Below are 16,141 nucleotides of genomic sequence, written 5' to 3'. Positions count from 1 at the left end.
TATTTTGTAATTTAAAAATGATAATTCCAAATTAGTCATTATAGCATTGTATAGACTTAAAATGTCGAGGTATTTAATGCTTAATTTTTTAAGTTTTCAATATTTTTCAAATAGTTAAAATATCTTCGCTCATTGTTTTAATAAAATTTGGGGCCTGTCCCGCCGATTACTGATAAGTCTCAAATAGGTATTTGACATATATTATCCAACAGATTAATTAATATTTTTATGTCATACCATTAATTTACACTTTGTCTGTCATTGTATGTAAGTCAAACCAAAAATACTACGTTGTAGTTTATTAGTCAAAGTGAATCATATCCTAAGGGTACTTCCCTCTAATTAGAGTATCTGATACCTATAAATAACGTATAAGTTAAAGGAAACAAAATAGGCCCTAAAATGACCAAATATAAAAACCTCCTGATAAACAATTACACAGACCTACAATTTTATTCCTTTTTTAATTTCATTTTCATATGTCTGATTTTCAGATGCCTTAAATACGTTTTAGATTGTATGAAAATGGCTCCTCAATCACATTTAGAAAAATAATAAAAAACTAAAGTTATTCGGGTAAAATATAGTAACAACACACTCAACCACGATAAAATATGCAATACAAGATTCATATCTTGGTCAAGGACACAATTTACAAGAAACAATGCCACAGGCCAAGACAAATATTTGTATGGTCTACGCTAACATCCTGGTTCGTCAGCCAGTTGACGTGACGATTCCACCAATGAGTCTATATAGGATTATAGTTTTTTTTTAGTAAAATTCTAATTTATACATTTCAAAATATTAAATACATATGAGTTATTTTATCTATAAGACTGTTTCAATGACCTGAGGTGCCTAGTGTGCGTTTTGTTTAATCCGCCTCGCAATACCGGGCGTAAATTTTAACTTCATTTTGTATGGGAAATTCGGCATTTCAACCTAGTTCTCGCGTTTGCCGCTAGATGACTCTGTATCGATTGTGTCGTATTCTATTCTTTATCGCCTAGGCTGTACTGTTTAAATTCCCATACTCTTCGTGTATAAAAGCGTTTCTGTAAACAAAACTCGCATTAGGCACAAAGCGTGCAAGTTACTTTTAATCGATGCTTCCCGGTTCTTTTATTAATCAACGATTCGTTTTGGATTACGATCCGTTTGATACTGAGAGTGGCAAATAAGAAAATGTACACAAATTGAACTTTAAAAAGTTAAACTATTATTTGTATTACTTCAAATATCATTTTTGTATATAACGCATTAGTTTGAAACTGTAATTAAATATTATGTATAACGTGTAGCGCTAGTCTGCAGACATTTTTATATTATATAAAGTAGGTCTAAGTTTAAAACTATAAGTCGCGATAGTAATACACATATTGGCGCCATACAAATATAATGACCGTTTTCCTACATTGAGAAAGAGGACTTTGCCCAGCAGTGGGACGTTTAGGCTAAATCAACCAGTTGACCAATTATAATGTACAGATTCCTCATAAGAACAATATCTAAGTGCCTGTTTTACCGGCTAGGCATTATTAGGCCTTGCTGTTGCGTTACCACGGAACTATCTGTCCCATATACAAGCATTTAAATCAAATTATATTCTATAAAAATATGAAATTTCTGAAAAAATTATGAAATATGACTTTTGTATCTAGAGGGATTTTCAGTTGGTTTAGGACTTACTACTACAACTATAAAAAAAATCTACCTTAGATAGATTCTTAGGTGTTCAGCCTAGAATTTCGCATCGGTATCTCAACATTTTGGCGAGACAATACTAGACCTAGACCAGACAGTACTTGGAAGGTTTGTCAAAAGTCTAGACCACGATGGGGGAAGGGAGGGAGGAAACAGCCCACCCGACTCTCTCTTCTATAAAGACCTGTACGTATGGCGCTGACTTAGGATTATGAATGTAGGGTAGATCGATAATGCGGTATCTGTTTCCATATCAATATATTTTAAACAACGAATGAGATGAATTATTTATTTACGAAAAGAAAGTCTTATGAAATGTTTTTTAATACTTTTGGTAATTTACAATGTATTTTGAAATGTGTCATTCCGTTTAGGGGCATGAAAGAGTAGGATAACGCGTATTTTCTTGAAGATTTTTTTGTATTACTTGTCGATGTAATTGAATCGTGTTTTTTTTTTTCGTTTGCGAGGGAACACAATTATTCACTTATAATTTCGGTTATGGTATGCCTTTTAAACAGACAAACACTTAAATATTCGGCTGGTGTATGCTTTTAAACGGAAGGGTACTTGTTTCGAAACACGTTGTATTTCCATTTTTATTTATTTTCATTTATCCTTACTTTTAAGGACAAAAAAAACCTGCTTGCAATGTGACATTGTGAGTTTTATACAGCATTTTTTTTGCTTTACTTTTATATTAAGTGATATATTATGAAAATATTTATTATTTTCGACATAGCAATGGAAAACGACATTTGCACTTATTATTTAATGTTTTTTTTTGTGATTTTGGTGTTTGATTGGCTCATTGATCAATAATATAAGAAAGACGGACTACAAATTTATGATCTCAATTGTATATTTTAGTGTGTCAGTTGTTGGTATTATTTATATTTATTTGTCTAAAGTTATATTTTAATAAATTTTTAACAATTGCTACTGGTCGAAGAACCGATATGGACACGATCATCAACCATCTGTTATTAAATAAAAAATTATTTATATCTACTTTAGAGTGTTAATAATAAGTCGTGATTTATATTTTAATAAACTTAAGTAAATATAAAATAAATTTCATCCATTAAACAGATGAGTGATCTTCATCACCATTTCGGTCTCCTACCATACGGTTAAGACTATATGGCGTTATAGTAAACACTAGTGAAATTGCTTATTTACTTAGATATTAGAATCTTAAATGTATTTTCGATTTGAATATTTCAAATTAGTCAATTTCATGTGAAATATTTTCAATAAATTATATTTCTTCGAATTTTAATTATGTTTTATTAAGATAAATTAAGTTTTTGACCTTTATTTTGACCTTAGTTTATGCTTTCTTTGTATAAAAACAGAAGATAATTTTATCAGTATGCTTATATCATAAAACCACAAAATGAAAGAATCCAACCACATTTATTTTAAATAAAAAATTACAATAACATACACATGATATAGCAACATTTTAAATTAATTAATTAAATAACAGCAGGTCCCTAAAATGCGTAATATTAGTTGAAACTGTTGAAAGATGCCAGATTTTGTGTTATTATTATCATTTAACATCATCATCATTTCAACCTATCGCAGTCCACTGCTGGACATACGCCTCCATAAGTTCGTGCCAAAAATGGCATTAACTCGTGTGTGTTTTGCCCATACTCCATAGTCACCATGCTGGGCGGACGGGTTGGTGACTACAGGGCTGGCTTCGTCGCACCGAAGACGTTATTATTAAGGTGTGAATAATTACAGCATGACAGAGTACTTAAAATTGGACATCTAACTTCTGATTTCCTGTCAATAACTTGAACAATATTAACTTTTATGATTTAACTCAAAACTACAATTAAAGCGGAATTTAGAAATAAGTATTTTTAAGAATTTTTTCTATTCGGCTATTTTCAAATTGAAGTTAAATGACACACTACCTTTATTTTTCATACACAAACGAAATTCGTTATAAGCGTTTCCGAATTCTTGAACTAAAAACTAAGTTTGGTAAGTCGAATCTTTTGCCCAAATTCTACAAAATGACCAATACAAACGAAAATTAAGGAAACGTAATTTTTGTCGAATTAAGTCTGGATTAAGTCTGGCCAAAATGACTTTGTTTTATATCAGTCAAGTCTATAACATGAGAATAAAAGTGAAATTTTCTTTGTAGGTAGACAACCTGACGGTAACGCAAAAACTAAAGGTGTGAAGCATGTTACGAAAGTGAATAAGAGAATTAAAAGGGAAATCGAAGATGTATCAGAACCCAAAGTGCGGCAAAGGAGCGTTGAGCTATCCAGGCACTTGATCAACGTTAGAGAAATTCTGACATGGTCGAACGCGACACCCATACGTAGTCACACGGATATCGGCTACCTTTGCTGCTATTGTAACGATTACTTCATAGACCCGGCTGATTTGAAACGGCACACGTTAGAAAATCACGAGGGTATCAACAATTCAAGTTTCACGAAACGTAGGGACCTAAACGCGTTCTACGTCAAAGTTGACATCACCGGACTTAGCTGTAGACTGTGTAATGGAGAGTTCGATACTATAGAAACTCTAATAATCCATCTCAAAGATGTACATAAGAAGAGATTGTTCACGGATATCAAGAATCATTTGATATCGTTTAAGTTTGAGAACGACGTTTTGAAATGTTTTATATGCTCGTCGAAATTTTCCAGATTTAAAGGATTACTTGAGCATATGAACTTGCATTGCAGGAATTTCGTTTGTAACATATGCGACGCGGGTTTTGTGAATCGTAAACGACTTATCGTTCACCAGGAGAAGCACAAGACAGGGATTTTTCAATGCGAGATCTGTTTGGAGGAATTCTCGACTCTGCCCAAGAAGAAGCTGCATATAAAATCAATTCACAAACCCGTCAAGTTTCGGAATAAGTGCGGTTATTGTAACGAAACTTTCAAAGATTACCATCAGAAGTTAAAACATTTAACCGTTGTCCACCAAGTCGAACAGCACGCTTACAAGTGCGAAGCTTGCGATCGGGTATACCGTACTCGGAAATCTTTTCGAGTTCACATCCAAAGGGATCATTTGTTACAAAGGCCTCATCATTGCAGCGAATGCGATAAGACCTTTTATTCCGGTTCCGCGTTAAAATGCCACATGCTGAAACACACTGGTTTGAGAGAATTCCAGTGCGATGTTTGTCTAAAATCGTATGGGCGTAAGTCTACATTGCGTGATCATATGCGCATACATGCGGATGATAGGAGATTTAAATGCGAGCATTGTGGTCAGGCCTTCGTGCAGAAGTGTAGCTGGCGTGGTCATATGCGAGCGAAGCATGGAGAAGAAGTTTGAATTGTAAATATTAAGCTTATTTATTTTGTTACAAAATTGATGAAAAAAAATCTTGTTGTGACTTGTTTAGTTATACAGTTATTATGTAATAAGTTATTGAAATACACTTTCGTAGAAATAAAGACTAGATTCATTAAAAGTTAATATGTGTTTAATAATTGTGTAATGACCTACTCAGAGCAAAACAAATCTTTCAAGTATCTGGTCTGAAATGTGAATATACTATACCCATAAAACTAATTTTCCTATATGTATTCAGATCTCCAGAAAATTGTTGATCAGTTTAGAATGAAAGCAATGCTCTATATGTATTTTTCTCGTTAACTGAAAAAAAAAATTGTATTATCAAAACTGTAGTCCCATTATACTAACTAACAATATTCCTTTAAACTTTAAAAGTCAAATATTTATTTATGAGTTTTTTTTGATCATCATCATCATCATCATCACAGCCCATACAGTCCACTGCTGGACATAGGCCTCCACAAGCCCATGCCAAAAATAACGTGAACTGATGTGTTTTACCCATAGTCACCACGCTGGGCAGGCGGGTTGGTGACAACAGGGCTGGCTTTGTCGCACCTAAGACGCTGCTGCCCGTCTTCGGCCTGTGTGTTTCAAAGCCCACCCATATAACCCGCCATCGTTCGGCTTCTTAAGTTCCAAGGTGGTAGTAGAACCTTGTTATCCCTTAGTCGCCTCTTACGACACCTACGGGAAGAGAGGGGGTGGCTATATTCTTGGTACCGTAGCCACACAGTACAAAACAAAAACATAAAAAAAAGTTTTTTTTTGATATGATGTATAAAACAACAATATTTTCAAAATCCTCGGAAATGCGTATTCTTACTTTGTATTGCCTTTTCTTCTTCGAGCTTTAAAGTAATTCCTTACAGACTTATAAATAATGTAAATAATGATAAAATTAAACTTCTTAAAAAACTTATCTATGTTAAACGTAAACTATATTCTAGCTAGCTTCTTACCTGAACATTACCTAGATAACAAAAATCTCAATAAATTTTAGAGTTTAAATCCCGAAAAGCAAAGATAGAACAAAAATTAATCAGTGTTACTGATACTCTAACTTACGACTTAAAATAATTTTATAAAATGTTCTTAAATTTTTTTTTCCGAATATAACCGAAAACTTCTGCAGTAGATCTGCACGTTGTAAAAATTCAGTAACATCAATTTTTCTTTTTAGGTGGTCCCTCCGAAACCATAGATATAGAAGCGAAAGAAGATATAAACATAACTAATGTGAAAAGATATGTTACAACAAAAGATTCAAATCGAACCAAAAATGAAAACAAAACGAAAAAGATTAAACTAAAACCCATTAAAGAATTATCCAAGCATCATCATAATATAAAAGAAATACTCCAGTGGTCTAACACGACGCCTATTCATGGCAGGAGCGATTTGGGATACCTATGCTGTTACTGCACTGAAAAATTTCCCATACCCGCTGATTTAAAAACTCATACGTTGCTATTGCATAAAAATGATTCCAATCCTAAATTCTTACAGAAAAGAGACCTGAAAAAGTATCACGTTAAAGTCGATATCACTAATTTAAAATGTGATATTTGTAAAACGAACATTCAAAATATAGAAGATCTGATTGATCACTTAAGAAAAAATCACTATAAGAAAATTTATACGGATATAAAGAATCATATAGTGGGCTTCAAATTCGAAGGATCCAATAGTAATGAACTGAGGTGTGCTGTGTGCTCGAACGTTTATACAAAATTCAAGATACTGTTCGAGCACATGCACAGGCATTCGAATAATTACATTTGCGAAGAATGCGGTTCAGGTTTCATCAACAACAGGGCGCTATTGAATCACCAGAAACGACACAACATCGGCGAGTTTAAATGTGAACACTGCGAAAAAGTATTTGACAATCTACACAAAAAGAACTCGCATGTAACAACAGTCCATGTACACGGTTATCTGTTAAACAAATGCGGTTATTGCAATCAGAAATTTGCTGGATATCGAACGAAAGCGGAACATTTGAGAACGGCTCATGGTATAACAGAGCGCGCTATATGCCAAGCGTGTGAAAAGAGTTTCGCTACAAAAGATTCCTTAAACAAACACGTCAAAAGACATCACTTAATGGACTACCGATACAGTTGCACATTATGTGATATGAAATTTCACGCTAATAAAAGTTTGGAAGAGCATATGGTCAAGCATACGAAAACACGCAGTTTTCAGTGTAGGGTGTGCTTCAAGCGTTATGGGAGGCAGCAGACTTTGAAAGAACATATGCGCATCCATGATAATGATAGGCGGTTTAAATGTGAACATTGCGTTATGGCCTTTGTTCAGAAATGTAGTTGGCGTCGTCATATGCAAGCCAAGCATGACGAACACGTTTAAGATATCCTTAGTGTCCACTTAATCGTTTGCTGATAAAGCTATCTTGCGTATAACGATATCAATTACATTTATTTTATATGCTTCTTTTTCATTATCAAACTCTACTTTATCTGTTAGATATGTCTAGTCGCAACTTTTTAATCCAAAAGTTGTTGTTTATTAGTAAAAGAGAAATCAATGGTTGAAACAGACACTGAGAATGATAACATTATTTTATATAATGACCAAACGTGGTAAAAATTATATGCAAAGTTATAAACTCTAAAACTACAAAGTAGTAAAAGAAAACAATTAAATTTTATTTATATTTAATAGATCTATGAACAATTTTATTTATTTTACTTATAGATAATCAAAATGAATTTAAAGAAACGTTATTTGAATGTGACCCGTACTATTAAATATATACGAACACATTTAATACACTTTAGCACTATAAAGTTCATAAAGCTTTAGTAAATAGGTATGTTAAACATTTTTGAATATCATATCAAAAATTGACCGCTCCAGCGGGATTCGAACCCGCGTCTTCGACATACCGTGTCGACGCTCTAGCCAATTAAGCTATGGAACGATATACCCACTAGAGCGAAACTTTTGATATGATGATTTTTACTTTCGGTTTAAGCGAACCGTGGCGCCGTCTATAGTGAGTTCTTTACAGAGACTCGTAACTATTCAAAGTTTCATATTACAATGAAAATCTTTGACAGGAGACGACACCATGCTATTTTTAATATGTACGATTTTTATTTTTGTGTTACCCACAATTAGGAATTCTAAACATTTTTGAATATCATATCAAAAATTGACCGCTCCAGCGGGATTCGAACCCGCGTCTTCGACATACCGTGTCGACGCTCTAGCCAATTAAGCTATGGAACGATATACCCACTAGAGCGAAACTTTTGATATGATGATTTTTACTTTCGGTTTAAGCGAACCGTGTAATTGTGGGTAACACAAAAATAAAAATCGTACATATTAAAAATAGCATGGTGTCGTCTCCTGTCAAAGATTTTCATTGTAATATGAAACTTTGAATAGTTACGAGTCTCTGTAAAGAACTCACTATAGACGGCGCCACGGTTCGCTTAAACCGAAAGTAAAAATCATCATATCAAAAGTTTCGCTCTAGTGGGTATATCGTTCCATAGCTTAATTGGCTAGAGCGTCGACACGGTATGTCGAAGACGCGGGTTCGAATCCCGCTGGAGCGGTCAATTTTTGATATGATATTCAAAAATGTTTAGAATTCCTAATTGTGGGTAACACAAAAATAAAAATCGTACATATTAAAAATAGCATGGTGTCGTCTCCTGTCAAAGATTTTCATTGTAATATGAAACTTTGAATAGTTACGAGTCTCTGTAAAGAACTCACTATAGACGGCGCCACGGTTCGCTTAAACCGAAAGTAAAAATCATCATATCAAAAGTTTCGCTCTAGTGGGTATATCGTTCCATAGCTTAATTGGCTAGAGCGTCGACACGGTATGTCGAAGACGCGGGTTCGAATCCCGCTGGAGCGGTCAATTTTTGATATGATATTCAAAAATGTTTAGAATTCCTAATTGTGGGTAACACAAAAATAAAAATCGTACATATTAAAAATAGGTATGTTTTTCGCCAAGTTTTAGTCGCTCGTAACAGCTAAGAGCTGCTGGTTCTGATGTCACAAGATGAACTGAAATAAAGTTAATATGGGCACAAATTATTAGCTGTTATTCTATAAACAAATTTACTGACATCTCGTAAAATGTAATTTGAATATGAATAAACGAAATTGGAGTGTCTGTTTGTAAATTTGTGACATTAAAATAACCGCTTTTTACTAATTTTTGTCGGTCTGTCTGTCTGTTTGTTCCTGCTAATCTCTAAAACAGCTGAAATAATTTGAATTACTTTTTTTTTGAAATTTATGTGTATAGATAACTTTGCGATCTGAACAATAACTATTTTGTTAAATACACACTGCTAGTTTACAATAAACTCTACTAAAGGAATAAAAAAAATGTTGATATCGTTTTTGTTTAATTTAAATAGTACTAAAAATCAATTCCAAAATGGGTTCAGATAAATGTAATGCATTACTCGTGACTTGTAAAGAAAAGTTAATATTATTTGGAAAGTACATAATTAATAAAACTCTTAACAATAAATAATATATACTTTTCTTTATAGGTATACGAAGATCTCAAAAGAAATTTGATTTCGAAGATATTGTAGAGATTAAAATTGAGGATGATGGAGAAGGAAAAACAAAGTCAAAAAAGGGCGGTGAATTACAGAAACATCGCTCTAATATGACAGAGATACTAATGAATTCAAATGCAACGCCGATTCGTTGTCGCGGGGGTATAGGTTACGCTTGCTGCTTTTGCAGCGACCAATTTCCCGATCCCGCTGATCTCAAAACGCACACAATCGAATCTCACGACGAAAAAACTAAATTAAACTTCATGAAAGGAAAAGATATGTACAAGTTTCATATAAAACTCGATATAACGAACTTAAAATGCATCGTCTGTAACAGCAGTATCGACACATTGGAGAAATTAATGGAGCATCTGAAAATCGTTCATGGCAAAACTATATTTACCGATATAAAAAATCAGGTTTTACCATTCAAATTTGATAGCGATATACTTAGGTGTTTCATTTGTACGAACGTCTATCATAAATTTAAATCGTTACTAGAGCATATGAATGTTCATTATAGAAATTTCATTTGTAAGGTCTGTGATGCGGGATTTGTTAGCCGAGCTATACTCACTCAGCACGCGGAAAGCCATAAGCTGGGGACCTTTAAGTGCGACCATTGTCCTAAAATATTCGACACGGCGAGGAAGAAACGGTCACATGAAAAGTGCGTTCACACTCATTCGGACACACTTAACAAGTGTGGATACTGTACCGAGAAATTTAAGGACTATCGGAAGAAGGAAAGACACCTTGTCGAAGTGCACGGAATCAACAACAATTTGAAATGTCAAGCTTGTGAAAAAACTTTCGCTAATCAAAAGGAACATACCGTCCACGTGAAAAGACTTCATCTAATGGATAGGAGGCACAATTGCACCGAGTGCGATATGACCTTCTTTTCTTCAGCGGAATTGAAGAGTCATTTCGTTAAGCATACGGGACTGAGGAAGTTTGAATGCGAGATCTGCCACAAGTCCTATGGGAGAAAGAAGACTTTACGGGAGCATATGCGAATACATGCAGGTGATAGGCGATTCAAGTGCGAGTACTGTGCGCAAGCGTTTGTGCAGAAGTGTAGTTGGCGCGGGCATATGCGAGCAAAGCATGGGGAGCAAGTTTAGTTATTTCTAGTTATTCGTATTTTGTTATTATTTCTATAAGAATTATACCTATTTATATCTCATATTATATTAATAAAGCTATTTTATGTTTACTGTTTTCGTTTGTTTTTCTTTAAATATCTTCTAATTATAAGAAAAAAATTAAAGTCATACGTTTCTCAATAAATTTTATATAAATACATATACAGTAGGGTAAAAAAAACTACATTCATTGATATTTATACCAAAATAACATGTATGAGATTAACATGTAAAGAGGATAAAAGTAAATAATATGAAAATTTTGTTTGTAGGTAAAAGAGTCAAGAAATCAGAGCCCACTGTCATAAAGATCAATATAAAAGAAGTGGAAAAACCGAATAAAATCAAAATTTTAACAATAAAAAAGTTATCAGATTACCAGGTTGATATACAAAAACATAGAACTAATGTAAAGGAAATATTACAAAGCTCTAACGCGACGCCCATTCGCAGTCACACTGATAACGGTTACAGTTGTTGCTTTTGTCCGAGTCAATATCACGATCCCGCTGAATTGAAAAAACACAGTTTAGAGCACGTCCCTAACTTAAACTCCAAAAATATTCTAAAAGTAGTTCCTGGAGATCTGAACCAACTCTGCATAAAGTTAGACATCACTAATCTAATTTGTAAGTTATGCGGTATCACTATAGATTCCATTGAAAACTTAATCGACCATTTAAAGAACGTGCACAAAAAGCAAATTTTCACGGATATAATACATCAAATGCTTCCCTTCAAATTTGATAGCGAAAATCTTCAGTGTTACATTTGCAAGAACATATTTAATAAGTTTAAAAAATTGATGGAACATATGAACGTTCATTACAGCAATTTCATGTGTGACGTCTGCGACGCAGGTTTTCTTAATAGAAGAAAACTGTACTTCCACAAAGTAACGCACAACACTGGTACATTTCCATGCGACCAATGTCCGAAAGTCTTCAGCACGTACAACAACAAAAGGTGCCACGAGAGGCAGTACCACGATAAGGCAATGTTGATAAACAAATGCGGTATCTGCAACGCGCTATTCAAAAACAGTCGCCAGAAAGACAAGCATTTGGTGACCGAGCATGGCGTTTCGTCTTTTGCAAGAAAATGTCAAGCTTGCGACAAAACTTTCGTTCATCAGAACGCTATGATGATACACATGAAGAGACATCATTTAGTGGAGAGGCCGCACAAGTGTTCAGTGTGTGAAAAAGGTTTTTTTTCGACTTCGGAGCTTAGAGCTCACATGGTCAAACACACTGGAGAGCGGGAGTATAAGTGTGACGTGTGCTTGAAATCGTATGCGAGGAAGTGGACCTTGCGTGAACACATGCGTATACATGCGGATGATAGGAAGTTTAAGTGCGAACATTGTGGACAGGCGTTCGTGCAGAAGTGTAGCTGGCGTGGGCATATGCGAGCGAAGCATGGGGAACAATTGTGAACAATATATACAGTTTTTTTTAAATGGCATGTTAAAAAGGATCCTTTTCGACTACAAAGTTTAGATTTCCGATGGTCAAATTTACTGGACAGCGAGAGTATAAATGTGATATGTGCGCTTAAATCACATCCTAAAAAATGATCCTTGCAGGAGCTTACGCACAGACACACGAATAGCAAGTTTAAGTGCATGCATTGTGGGCAGACTTTCATACAGAAATTTAGTTAGTGCGTACATCCGTGCAAAATATGACTAAAAAAATGAAACAATAAGTTTAAGATTTCTAGCTTGAATACATTTTGTCATATGACGATAACCAGAATTAAGTTTCTAGTCCTTATCTACTCGTATGTAAATAAAAATGAATGTTTCCAAGCGCATAACTCTATAATAACTCGACCAATTCGGCAATTTTTTTTTTTTTTATGTTTCCTAAGGCCCACGGACGGGTTTAATCCTAAAAAAATATGAAAAAATAAAAAAAAATTACTGTTAAATTTTGACAGAACGAAGTCTGCCTAGGCAACTAGCTATATTATAAATACGCTCGCTAAATCATTTTTGTCCGACAATTGTTAAGCGACTTACAATCAACTTAAAATGCTTTATTCCAACTAGAAATAGCCTTAAAATTACTTGGAATATGTCGTATTATTTTTAATAAAATTTATTTTAAACTTTGATTTCATTCCTCCTTTATCTGTAGGGATACTATACTGATAAGTATTTTGTACTATTGAATTTGCTGTGTGGTTACGGCATTAAGAATATAGCCACCCCTTCTCTTCCCGTGGGTGTCGCAAGAGGCGACTAAGGGATAAGACAGTTCAACTACCACCTTGGAACTTAAAAAGCCGACCGATGGCGGGACAACCATCCAACTGCTGGCTTTGAAATACACTGGCCGAAGACGGGCAGCAGCGTCTTCGATGCTACAAAGCCAGCCCTGCGGTCACTAACCCGTCTACCCAGCGTGGTGACTATAGGCAAAACACATGAGTTGACTCCATTTTTGGCACGAACTTGTGGAGGCCTATGTCCAGCAGTGGACTGTATTAGGCTGAAGTGATGATGATGATGATATGACTGTTGAATATTGTTCAGTTGTTATATAATTTAAATCACATAATTGTAATTGTTGTGTCCGGTAAATTGTAAATTTTTTGATGCAAAGTTGTTGCGTCTCATATAACGATTCTAGGAAATTAAGAGATTTTAGTAATTCATTAATAGTTCAAGGATAATTTAAAATTGCTAGAACTCATAAAGAAAAATAAAATTAATGGACACCCCTAATGACCACATTACCTTTTATTTAACTATAATATAATTACTAGCTATACTTGTGCGAATAATTCGAACTAAATAAGTATAATAATTGTCATTTTACAAAATTACAAAAGAGTGTTTATTTATCGTGAGTTGATTTGAAATTAAACAAAAAATTTACCGACCGTCAATCATGTTCACGTTGTTTCCAAATTAATGCCGTCATATATATGTCGTCATATATATTAATAATTAATTAATTTACAAAAACGAAGCGATAGTTAATTTTTTAGTTTTTGATGCCGGTAGAGCAAGCAATTATCTATAAAATGGTATATAATTTATCTAGAGTAATTGTAACGCATAACTTAACCTTAGCGTATTAATATATATGATGATAGTAATTAAACTAACTATTACAAAAGAATGTTAATACGAATTTTACTACAACTACTTAACATTGACATTAAAAGTAAATATAAATAGTGACATTTTGTAAACATTGTAATAATGTTTCCAATTTAAAGGTTTGTAAGAAAATGCGTAAAATACTGCTTCCTATATATAACACGAGAAAAACATTAAGTAATTTATGATTTTCTTTGTAGGTGTTCTACGTAAAACCAAAGACAGAACGAAATCGAAAACAGGTCACAGAGACGAAGATTCCGTAGAACAATTAAAAGCTACTAATATAGCCCTGCCTAAAGCAAGGCAGGGGGAGCAGTTAGAGAAACATCGTTCCAACGTTAGAGAAATTATATTGTGGACGAACGCGACACCGATTCGGTGTAGAGGCGGTATCGGCTACGCTTGCTGTTTCTGTACAAACCAATTCCCAGATCCAGCAGACTTGAAGAAACATTCTATTGAAGACCACGACGATGAAACCAAATCTATATTCATGAAGGGGAGAGATATGTACGGGTATTTAGTTAAATTAGACATCACGGCGTTAAAATGTAAACTATGCGAAGCGAACATTGATACTCTCGAACAAGTGATGGACCATTTAAAGGATAATCACAATAAAAATATTAGTACCGACGTACCGAATCATATCTTACCTTTCAAATTCGATAGTGAAAACCTGCGGTGTTTTATGTGTCATAATGTTTTCAACAGATTTAAAGCACTCCAAGAGCACATGCATACTCACTACAGGAACTATATTTGCAAAGTCTGCGACGCCGGATTCGTAAATCGCCATCTTTTACTCTGTCACAACGAAGGTCACAAAACAGGGACGTTCGCTTGCGACCAATGCGCCCAAGTATTTGACACTATACGGAAGAGAAAGCTACATGAACGTAAAGTTCATAATGGGTTGAACATGCCACATAAATGCGGATATTGCAATGAGCGGTTTAAGGAGAATTGTCATAAGAATGAGCATCTTGCCAAAGTTCATGGTGTGGTTGGACCATTGATTAAATGCCAGGCGTGTGACAGAACGTTCGCGAGTCAGCAGACTTGGTTACTGCATATGAAAAAGTATCATTTGATGCAGCGTCAGCATAAATGCACGAGGTGCGAAATGGATTTCTTTTCGAAGAGAGAGCTAACTGATCACATGGTTAAGCATACCGGTACGAGGGAGTATAGATGCGAACTTTGTTTCAAGTCTTATGGGAGGTTAAAGACCCTAAAGGAGCATATAAGAAGAATACACCCAGAAGATCGTGATTTCAAGTGCGCTCATTGTGGACAATCGTTTGACAAAAGTTTTGCGTTGAAGTGTCATATAAGCGCTAAACATGGAGATATTGTTTAATTTTCATTGAATATTGGTATATTTTAAATATTTAACCAAATAGATTTTAATCGACTAATTTAATGTGTTGGAGTATTTTATTTATGCAAATAAATTTTATTTTTATTATAAATTCATTGTATAATTAATAATTCATAAAGCTTAAATTTTGACTGTAGTCTTAGAAGATACACAGGCCATTTTGTCGATATATAAGATAATGTACTGGTGCGATTCCTTTTTTTGCAACTTATTAAAGCACTAGTCAGAAGAAAAACCGTGCCTCGGGGAGCATGTTAACCCTCACGGTCTCGTCAATGTCGTAACGGTCCCAGCTATCATAAATACTTGATAGCGATCATTACTCATAGTAGGTAACATATCCGACATGGAGGCCTATACCCAGCAATGGAGTGTTACAACAAGGTGTAACAAGGATGAATCGTGACAGAAGAAAAATTATTATATTTTGCATTATATCATAATCATAACTTTTAATACAGACCAAAGTTACGTTATTTGCTATAATAGCTTACAAATTTATATTTTGTCATATGATTTTAATACAAAAAAGAACAGCGTTAATTTCAATCTTACTAATGTTGACGTATCTTTGACGACGCGCTGTTACGCTAGCGGTCGCGGGTTCGATTCCCGCTCACGACAGACATTTGTATCGACCATATAGATGTTAGTCGTGGTCTGGGCGTTGTGTTTGTGTATTGTGTGTGTTTCCGGACCCCCAACACAGAAGAAAATCCTCTGGGGGATTCGTTGAGTGTGAAGCGTTTAAATTGATCATTGCACAAATTAAAAACAAAGCAATTATGCAATCATATTTTTTTACCTATCTATTTTTAACTTACTGAGCCAGCCACTTGTTACTGTGGCT

General features: G+C 34.4%; 3 protein-coding genes across 3 annotated transcripts; all 3 read left to right on the top strand.

The window, feature by feature from the left end:
• The first annotated feature begins 1,838 nt into the window (after positions 1–1,838).
• LOC123666975 (zinc finger protein 664-like) lies at positions 1,839–5,187 on the top strand. Its single transcript, XM_045600987.1, has 2 exons — positions 1,839–1,893; positions 3,878–5,187. The coding sequence occupies exons 1-2, from the start codon at positions 1,839–1,841 to the stop codon at positions 5,041–5,043; spliced, it is 1,221 nt and encodes a 406-aa protein (XP_045456943.1). The 3' UTR covers positions 5,044–5,187.
• Positions 5,188–5,879: 692 nt separating this feature from the next.
• LOC123666973 (zinc finger protein 26-like) lies at positions 5,880–7,443 on the top strand. Its single transcript, XM_045600986.1, has 2 exons — positions 5,880–5,883; positions 6,251–7,443. Exons 1-2 carry the CDS (start codon positions 5,880–5,882, stop codon positions 7,441–7,443), a joined length of 1,197 nt encoding a protein of 398 aa, XP_045456942.1.
• Positions 7,444–9,508: 2,065 nt separating this feature from the next.
• Positions 9,509–15,382, top strand: LOC123666972 (zinc finger protein 208-like). Its single transcript, XM_045600985.1, has 4 exons — positions 9,509–9,545; positions 9,627–10,670; positions 11,062–12,180; positions 14,105–15,382. The coding sequence occupies exons 1-4, from the start codon at positions 9,509–9,511 to the stop codon at positions 15,268–15,270; spliced, it is 3,366 nt and encodes a 1,121-aa protein (XP_045456941.1). The 3' UTR covers positions 15,271–15,382.
• The last annotated feature ends 759 nt before the right edge of the window (positions 15,383–16,141 follow it).

This window comes from Melitaea cinxia, chromosome 27, assembly GCF_905220565.1.
Source record: "Melitaea cinxia chromosome 27, ilMelCinx1.1, whole genome shotgun sequence".
NCBI classification, from domain to species: domain Eukaryota; kingdom Metazoa; phylum Arthropoda; class Insecta; order Lepidoptera; family Nymphalidae; genus Melitaea; species Melitaea cinxia.
Note: the sequence above shows the minus strand (reverse complement) of the source record. Positions and strands in the feature narration are given on the sequence as shown.

What these genes read in the sequence shown, in the direction of transcription:
- LOC123666975 (XM_045600987.1), top strand. Translation starts at nt 1,839, where the DNA reads ATGGGGGAAGGGAGGGAGGAAACAGCCCACCCGACTCTCTCTTCTATA. An exon ending in TCTCTCTTCTATAAAGACCT is followed by an intron (nt 1,894 to 3,877) that starts GTACGTATGGCG and finishes TTTTCTTTGTAG; the next exon opens with GTAGACAACCTGACGGTAAC.
- LOC123666972 (XM_045600985.1), top strand. Translation starts at nt 9,509, where the DNA reads ATGGGTTCAGATAAATGTAATGCATTACTCGTGACTT. An exon ending in TAATGCATTACTCGTGACTT is followed by an intron (nt 9,546 to 9,626) that starts GTAAAGAAAAGT and finishes TTTTCTTTATAG; the next exon opens with GTATACGAAGATCTCAAAAG. An exon ending in GCATATGCGAATACATGCAG is followed by an intron (nt 10,671 to 11,061) that starts GTGATAGGCGAT and finishes TTTTGTTTGTAG; the next exon opens with GTAAAAGAGTCAAGAAATCA.